The sequence below is a fragment of the Pristiophorus japonicus genome, chromosome 11 (assembly GCF_044704955.1).
Source record: "Pristiophorus japonicus isolate sPriJap1 chromosome 11, sPriJap1.hap1, whole genome shotgun sequence".
Classification (NCBI taxonomy): Eukaryota; Metazoa; Chordata; class Chondrichthyes; family Pristiophoridae; genus Pristiophorus; species Pristiophorus japonicus.
Genome location: NC_091987.1, coordinates 108,447,428 through 108,457,147, shown reverse-complemented (window position 1 = coordinate 108,457,147; position 9,720 = coordinate 108,447,428). Strand labels below are relative to the sequence as shown.

Here is a 9,720-nt window from a genome sequence, read left to right as displayed (position 1 = left end):
CCCAACTGCATCCCCTGGCTGAGATCAGTTCACTCAGCACAGGCTAGCGATCAAACCGACTGGTCTGCATGACTCAGTGCAATAACATCTGTGGAATTTCCTGGAAGTTTCAGGGTAACACCGATCTTCACTGCAAAAGGTCAAAGAAATTCGGGTGTAAGTGGCCTGTTTCCTCGGTCCTTCCTGCTGATTCTGCAAAAGCTCTGGCAAAACCCTCCATCACCATCCCCCTCTCCCCAACCCATGTAAAAGAGCAGCTCACGGGAATGTCATGCATTTACAGCGGGCGTCGATTTAAGCCTGAATTTAGACTCAGCGAGTCTGTAGCACATTGTCCCTCGGTGCTTCACAGTTCAAGGGAGGGGGGAGGGGGACAGACCAGTCCACCCTGGGAGCTGGCCTTTATATAGCACCTTTCACGTCCTTAAGCGCTTTACAATCAATGAGGCACTTTTGAAGTGTAGTCACTGTTGTAATGCAGGAGATACGCCAACCAGTTTGCTCACATGATGGTTTCATAGACAGCACTGAAATAAATGAGAAGATCATCTGTTTTTTTAGTTGGTCGAGGGATAAATATTGGCCAGGATACCGGGGATAACTCCCCTGCTCTTTGTCGAAATAATGCCATGGGATCTTTTATGCCCACCTGTGAGTGCAGACAGGGCCTTGGATTAACGTCTCATCTGAAAGACAGCACCTCCGACAGTGCAGCACTCCCTCAGCACTGCACCGGAGTGTCAGCCTAGATTTTGTGCTCAGGTCTCTGGAGTGGCACTTGAACCCACAACCTACTGACTCAGAGGCGAGAGTGCTACCCACTGAGCCACGGCTGACAGAGTTAGTGATGGAGTATAATAATACCTATTGTTAATTTAAGGATGTTGGATTTTTTGTTGCATTTTAAAACAAATCGCTTTGTCTTGTCTCGTTACAGTTGCCAGTGAAGATCTGCGGTCCAGCTTATATTTTGTCAATGGATCTTTGCAAGAGGTAGTCTTTGCTAGCACCATGGGTACACTGTTACCATGCCCTGCATCAGGGAATCCCCCAACAACCCTGCGCTGGTACCTTGCAACCGGAGAAGAGATGTACGACGTCCCAGGGATCCGACACGTCCATCCGAATGGCACTCTCCAGATCTTCCCCTTCCCCCCTTCAAGTTATAATAACTTAATCCATGACAATTCGTACTATTGCACAGCAGAAAATCCTTCAGGGAAAATTAGAAGTCAGGACGTTCACATTAAGGCCGGTGAGTCGAGTGATAATGAGCTTCCTACAGTAGACTGTGTCACAATGTTGGTCCGTTCCTTGTTTGCATTTTCATTCAGTTAGAATCAAAGAATGGTACAGCACACGAGGAGACCATTCGGCCCATTGTGCCTCTTTGAAGGAGCTACCCAATAAGTCCCGCTCCCCCCTACTCTTTCCCCATAACCCTGCAAATCTTTCCTTTCCAAGCTTACGTTCAATTCCCTTCTGAAAGTTACTAATCTGCTTCCACCACCCTTTCAGGCCGTGCGTTCCAGATCACAACAACACGCTGAGCAAAGAAATTCTCTTAATTTCCCTGTGGCACTTTTGCCAATTATCTCAAATCCATGTCTTCTGGCTACCGACCCTCCAGCCAGTGAAAATAGCATCTTCCAAGTACTCTGTCAAAACCCCTCATCGTTTTGAACACCGCTATTAAATCTCCCCTTAACCTTTGCTGCTGGAAGGAGAATAATCCCAATTTCCCTCAGCCTGGGCTGGATTAAACCAAGGTTCTATGAGTGAAAGGGCAATGTACTAACCCACTGCGCCATCAGTGCCTCAGAGTCATTATGGTGCAGGTAGCATGCAGTGGGTTTTGATAAACTGACTGCGTATAACTTTAGTCGCTTGTAAGCTCTGGAATTCTCACCCTAAATCTCTCAAACTCACTTTCCTCATTTAAGAGGCTCCTTAAAACCTACCTCTTTGCCTGTCCTAATAGCTCCTTATATGGCTCGGTGTCAATTGTTGTCTGATAACGCTCCTGTGACGTGCCTTGGGACGTTTTATTACGTGTAAAGTGCTATATAAATGCGAGTTATTTATTGAACATTGTTACTGTTTGGCAGCACTAACCCACTTACTTTTTCTGTCCCCAGTTTTAAGAGAGCCCTACACGGTCCGTGTGGAGGACCAGAAAGCCATGCGAGGGAATGTAGCGGTCTTCAAGTGCATTATCCCCTCCTCTGTGGAGACTTATATCACTGTAGTGTCATGGGAGAAAGACACAGTCTCACTTGTCTCAGGTAAGGTCAGGTTTGTCTCTTTTCAACCTGCCTTAAGGTAGACAGGTTCAGTGTGATGGTAAAAAAGATGCTTTGCTTGTGGGTAAATATTAGAAGTCCTTTACATGCTGATAATCTCTGACTGACCCAGTAGATGTCCATGTTGAAGTTGAAGAACTGTGTTTTTTTCCAGTTTTTTACATGAATTGCTAGTTTCCATGTGTTGACCGAGTTTGGTGGAAATATAGCTCTATTAATAGGCCTTCTGGGCATCCCACCAATCTGGTTATTAGACTTTGCAAACTGTCAAGTGTTCCCTTCCACTTTCTACTTGTAGTTGGAGGATATTTTTGAGGGAATTCTGTCGAATTGGCCTAAAAAAGGTGCTTGTCCCATTGTGTAATGGATAGTATCCACCTTTATCTTCACTGCACTCTGAAGAATTTTGGGCAAAAGTCAATGATATTTTGTCCAGAAGGCCCAATGGTATTTGGTGTGGACCTGGATTTTACCTTCATCTTTACAGGGCCTGCTCCATTGTCCGTTTGGTTAATGTTGGGATGTGGCTGAGGAGAGCTGTAAAGACTGTTGGTGTAACACGCTATGTCTTGCTTGATGGCTTCACATCGGTAATGCACCAATTCACCTATCGGGTATGCTATTTGCTGCGAGGCCTTGCTAACTCAGTCATCTACATGTCCAGGATGTGTAGGACGGGTAGGCAGGGCTAGTCACATAGCAAGACTTGAAGCAATAGGCGAGACGTTGCTATAAGTCTTGGTTTATGTCATGCCTTAAAGTACCAGTATATCGAGTACTGCTTTATCGATTACTGGTATATCGAGTACCGGTATATCAAGTACCAATATATCGAGTACCGCTATTGTAAAGTCCTTACTCTACAGCATGAAATCACACAAGGCACATTCTGGGGACAAGGTCACTCTGTGACCTTAACTCTTTATTCACAGGACTCCAAAGACGATGACCCTGCGTGGGACCTCCCTTTTTATACCTGTGTGATCAGGTAAGGAGTGTCTCCCACAAGTTCACCCCTTGTGGTCAAGGTGTGCATCTAGGTTGAGTGTACACAGTAATACAGTGGTGTTAGATTGTGGTTACATACATGACAGCTATATCGAGTACCGGTATATCAAGTACCGGTGTATTGAGCACCAGTATATCGAGCACTGGTATATCCATCACCATCATCATAGGCAGTCCCTCGAAATGAGGATGACTTTCTCCCACGCTAAAAAAAGGATGAGTTCACGGGTGTTTCGAATGAAGAACCCGAACTACAATCATCAAGGGTGGAAGGTGCCAGTGCGTGGATTTTTTTAATGTGTGGTGGCCGTTGCACACCAGCCACCACATGCGCTTGACAGAGTTAGGTCTTGGTCCAGTGGCAAGGATTAGCAAAGACAACTGTAGACCTGCTCTGCTGCACGGACCTAGTGCGCACACATATCACAGTGTAGGCTGACCCTTGCTGTCCCTGGGCCTTCACTTCTTCTGGGTCCCAAACTTGGGCCCCAATCACATCCCTCCACAGTCTCTCACAGCTCCTTCGCCTGAATCTCACTGCTCCTGCTGTATCTGCCCACGCTCCAATCACCGACCTGGACCTTGCTGACGTCACTCTTCGCTGCCGTTGCCCTCTTGCACCAGCTCGCGCTGGACCTTGTAGTGGCCTCCACACTGTCCATGGCCACCGCTCGCTGCTCCTTTTATGGTCCCAACCTGCTGCTACCTGCGAGAGACCGGTATATCGAGCACCGGTGCATAGGGTACCAGTATATAGGGTACCGGTATATAGGGTACCAGTATATAGTGTACCGGTATATAGGGTACCGGTATATAGTGTACCAGTACATAGGGTACCGGTATATAGGGTAACAGTATATAGGGTACCGGTATATAGGGTACCGGTATATAGTGTACCGGTATATTGTGTACCGGTATATAGTTTACCAGTATATAAGGTGCCGGTATATAGTGTACCAGTATATAGGGTACCGGTATATAGTATACCAGTATATAGGGTGCCAGTATATAGGGTACCGGTATGTAGGGTACCAGTATATACTGTACCAGTATATAGGGTGCCTGTATATAGTGTACCAGTATATAGGGTACCGGTATATAGGGTACCAGTATACAGTGTACCAGTATATAAGGTACCGGTATATAGGGTACCAGTATATAACGTACCGGTATATAGCATACCGGTATATAGGGTACCGGTATATAGTGTACCGGTATATAGTTTACCGGTATATAGTGTACCAGTATATAGCGTACCGGTATATAGGGTAACAGTATATAGGGTATCGGTATATAGGGTACCAGTATATAATGTACCAGTATATGGGGTACCGGTATATAGCGTACCAGTATATAGAGTACCGGTATACAGTGTACTGGTATATAGTGTACCAGTATATAGCGTACTGGTATATAGCATACCGGTATATAGGGTACCGGTATATAGCGTACCGGTATATAGTTAACCGGTATATAGTGTACCAGTATATAGCGTACCGGTATATAGGGTACCGGTATATAGGGTACCAGTATATAGTTTACCGGTATATAGCATACCAGTATATAGTGTGCCAGTATATAGGGTACCGGTCTATAGTGTACCAGTAAATAGTGTACCGGTATATAGGGTACCGGTATATAGTGTACCAGTACATAGGGTACCGGTATATAGGGTAACAGTATATAGGGTACTGGTATATAGGGTACCGGTATATTGTGTACCGGTATATAGTTTACCAGTATATAAGGTGCCGGTATATAGTGTACCAGTATATAGGGTACCAGTATATAGGGTACCGGTATGTAGGGTACCAGTATATACTGTACCAGTATATAGGGTGCCAGTATATAGTGTACCGGTATAGAGTGTACCAGTATATAGTGTACCGTTTTATAGTGTACCAGTATATAGGGTACCGGTATATAGTGCACCAGTATATAGGATACTGGTATATAGGGTACCAGTATATACTGTACCGGTATATAGTGTACCAGTATATAGGGTACTGGTATATAGGGTTGCCTGTATATAGGGTACCGGTATATAGGGTACCAGTATACAGTGTACCAGTATATAAGGTACCGGTATATAGGGTACCAGTATATAATGTACCAGTATATAGGGTACCGGTATATAGCGTACCAGTATATAGAGTACCGGTATACAGTGTACTGATATATAATGTACCAGTATATAGCGTACTGGTATATAGCATACCGGTATATAGGGTACCGGTATATAGGGTACCAGTATATAGTTTACCGGTATATAGCATACCAGTATATAGTGTGCCAGTATATAGGGTACCGGTATTTAGGGTACCAGTATATAAGGTACCGGTATATAGGGTACCAGTATATAGTGTACCGGTAGATAGGGTACCGATATATAGCGTACTGGTATATAGTGTGCCGATATATAGTGTACCAGTATATAGGGTACCGGTATATATGGTACCTGTATATAGGGTACCAGTATACAGTGTACCGGTATATAGTGTACCAGTATATAGTGTACCGGAATATAAGGTACCGGTCTATAGTGTACCAGTATATAGTGTACCGGTACATAGGGTACCGGTATATAGGGTAACAGTATATAGGGTACCGGTATATAGTGTACCAGTATGTAGGGTACCAGTATATACTGTACCGGTATATAGGGTACCGGTATATAGGGTGCCAGTATATAGTGTACCGGTATACAGTGTACCAGTATTTAGTGTACCGGTATATAGTATACCAGTAAATAGGGTACCGGTATATAGTGCACCAGTATATAGGGTACCGGTGTATAGGGTACCAGTATATCCTGTACCGGTATATAGTGTACCAGTATATAGGGTACCGGTATATAGGGTACCAGTATATCCTGTACCGGTATATAGTGTACCAGTATATAGGGTACCAGTATAAAGTGTACCAGTATATAGTGTACCGGTATATCGTGTACCAGTAAATAGCGTACCGGTATATAGTGCACCAGTATATAGGGTACTGGTATATAGGGTGCCTGTATATAGTGTACCAGTATATTGGGTACCAGTATATAGGGTACCAGTATATCCTGTACCGGTATATAGTGTACCAGTATATAGGGTACTGGTATATAGGGCGCCTGCATATAGGGTACCAGTATAAAGTGTACCGGTATATTGGGTACCAGTATTTAGGGTACTGGTATATAGGGTACCGGTATATAGGGTACCGGTATATAGGGTACCGGAATATAGTGTCTGTTGGCTCACTGGGTGCGTTCCATGACTGGTGGAAATCGCATAAACAATTTTGTTTAAGTGCAGCCGAATTAATCGTTAACATTTACCACTATCGTTTACGTGATTATTTTTGTGTTTAAAATCTCAATTTCGGCAGACTACCATTCCCGGAGATGTTTGCGGTAATAGGGGCGGAACATGTTTAAGCCAGAGATGCCATTCTGTTAAGTGGAGTCACTAAATGATAAAGCCCTGTGTGTGCTATCTTATCAAAAGAGAAATGTGCCGACATCTACCCTCTAAGCCCATGGATGAATGGTGCTCACTTGGATGAAAAACCGGAGGGAGCGGTTTTGTTGAAACCATGCACATAGGAATGTAGTACCATTGCACCTGAAGTTTGCTGCTCCGACAGTCCGACAGCCACTAAAAGCTGCCTCAGGTTCCTTGCCGATGTGATCGTTCTTCATCATGTGTGAGCCTGACGGAGAATGTTGGCCGATTATCATACTGTGGGGTACATGACAGCCACGCTTGATGCTGCCCTCGCCCAACACCCACCCAACTACACTTTCCATCAGGGACTAACTACTGACACCGAGTGACTGAATATGTACTCCTCATCCTCGGAGGACAATTACAGTGCACCGACCTATATAGTTCTGGACAGCAATATAAAGAAAAGTGTCTTAATTCTCCAGAATACCATACAAAATGCAGCAAATGTGATGTTCAATGTTCCCTCACTCCCCCTCCCTCCCCTCCCCCTGCACATAAATGCAGAAGGTTGCTTCTATGCCTGACAATGAGATTCCTTAGACTCTGAACCATGATCAATTGAATCATAATGTGGCCCTGAGCTTCAAGTTCAATAAACCACATCCCTGGAACACGAAAAAGCCGGACTCCAGAAGCTGGTGGTAAGGCCTGCCTAGTGCTGAGCAGCTCTCGTTGTTTGAAATGTGCCTGGTTGATTGTGCTCTCTGGTATCACATTGTTCTTCCTAAAATAGTTACAGAAATATTAGGGATGGGTTCAATAAAAGGCTTTTTGATTACAATCAAGAAGCAGCTAATCGATTAATGAATCCTGTTTGCTAGCCAATTGGCCGTGGGAAGGCGGTGCCCAGTGAGGATGTATGTGTGGGGCGGAGGAGCGGCGAGAGATCGTGATGGAGGAGCGGCGAGAGAGCGTGGCGGAGAGGCGGCGAGAGAGCGTGGCGCAGGAGCGGCGAGAGAGCGTGGCGGAGGAGCGGCGAGAGAGCGTGGCGGAGGAGCGGCGAGAGAGCGTGGCGGAGGAGCGGCGAGAGATCGTGGCGGAGGAGCGGCTAGAGAGCGTGGCGGAGGAGCGGCGAGAGATCGTGGTGGAGGAGCGGCGAGAGAGCGTGGCGGAGGAGCGGCGAGAGATCGTGGTGGAGGAGCGGCGAGAGAGCGTGGCGGAGGAGCGGCGAGAGAGCGTGGCGGAGGAGCGGCGAGAGAGCGTGACGGAGGGGCGGCGAGAGAGCGTGACGGAGGGGCGGCGAGAGAGCGTGACAGAGGAGCGGCGAGAGATCATGGCAGACGAGCAACAATAGATCGTGGCGGAGAGGCGGCGAGAGATCGTGGTGAAGGAGCGGCGAGAGAGTGTGGCGGAGGAGCGGCAAGAGAGCGTGGCGGAGAGGCGGCGAGAGAGCGTGGCGGAGGGGCGGCGTGAGATCATGGCAGACGAGCAACGATGGATCGTGGCGGAGGAGTGGCGAGAGATCGTGGTGGAGGAGCGGCGAGAGAGTGTGGTGGAGGTGCGGCGCATGTTGTGGCAGAGAAGTGGCAAGCGATCGTGGCGGAGGAGCGGCGAGTGATCGTGGCGGGGATGCGGCAAATGGGGGTACGGGGCCCAGGAGAGCCGAGGGTCCAGGGGCAGCACGGGCCAGCCCACACTGTGGGGACAGCATCAAACAAGAAATTAGGGATGCGTGCAATAAAGGTACAGCAGTTATCATGGGCAACTTTAATCTACATATAGATTGGGCTAACCAAACTGGTAGTAATGCGGTGGAGGAGGATTTCCTGGAGTGTATTAGGGATGGTTTTCTCGACCAATATGTCGAGGAGCCAACTAGAGGGCTGGCCATCCTAGACTGGGTGTTGTGTAACGAGAAAGGACTAATTAGCAATCTTGTTGTGCGAGGCACCTTGGAGAATAGTGATCATAATATGGTAGAATTCTTTATTAAGATGGAGAGTGACACAGTTAATTCAGAGACTCGGGTCCTAAACTTAAGGAAAGGTAACTTCGATGTTATGAGACGTGAATTGGCTAGAATAAACTGGCGAGTGATACTTAAAGGGTTGACAGTGGATAGGCAATGGCAAACATTTAAAGATCACGTGGATGAACTTCAACAATTGTACATCCCTGTCTGGAGTAAAAAATTAAAATGGGGAAGGTGGCTCAACCGTGGCTAACAAGGGAAATTAAGGATAGTGTTAAATCCAAGGAAGAGGCATATAAATTGGCCAGAAAAAGCAGCAAACCTGAGGACTGGGAGAAATTTATAATTCAGCAGAGGAGGACAAAGGGTTTAATTAGGAGGGGAAAATAAAGTATGAGAGGAAGCTTGCTGGAAACATAAAAACTGACTGCAAAAGCTTCTTTAGATATGTGAAGAGAAAAAGATTAGTGAAGACAAACATAGGTCCCTTGCAGTCAGATTCAGGTGAATTTATAATAGGGAACAAAGAAATGGCAGACCAATTAAACAAATACTTTGGTTCTGTCTTCACAAGGAAGACACAAATAACCTTCCGGAAATATTAAGGGACCGAAGGTCTAGTGAGAAAGAAGAACTGAAGGAAATCCTTATTAGGTGGGAAATTGTGTTAGGGAAATTGATGGGATTGAAGGCCGATATATCCCCGGGGCCTGATAGTCTGCATCCCAGAGTACTTAAGGAAGTAGCCCTAGAAATAGTGGATGCATTGGTGATCATTTTCCAACAGTCTATCGACTCTGGATCAGTTCCTATGGACTGGCGGGTAGCTAATGTAAAACGACTTTTTAAGAAAGGAGGGAGAGAGAAGGCGGGTAATTATAGACCGGTTAGCCTGACATTAGTAGTGGGGAAAATGTTGGAATCAATTATTAAAGATGAAATAGCAGCGCATTTGGAAAGCAGTGATGGGATCGGTCCAAGTCAGCATGGATTTATGAAA

At 46.1% G+C, this 9,720-nt stretch overlaps 1 protein-coding gene across 1 annotated transcript in view; it reads left to right on the top strand.

Moving 5' to 3' along the window:
* Positions 1–996: 996 nt before the first annotated feature.
* Positions 997–9,720, top strand: part of LOC139276218 (cell adhesion molecule DSCAM) — a 699,015-nt gene continuing 690,291 nt past the window's right edge. Inside the window, exons 1-2 of the mRNA XM_070893864.1 lie at positions 997–1,255; positions 2,139–2,285. Of these exons, the coding sequence (XP_070749965.1) occupies positions 1,012–1,255; positions 2,139–2,285 (391 nt within the window). The 5' untranslated portion in view covers positions 997–1,011. The remainder of the gene's footprint in view (positions 1,256–2,138; positions 2,286–9,720) is intronic.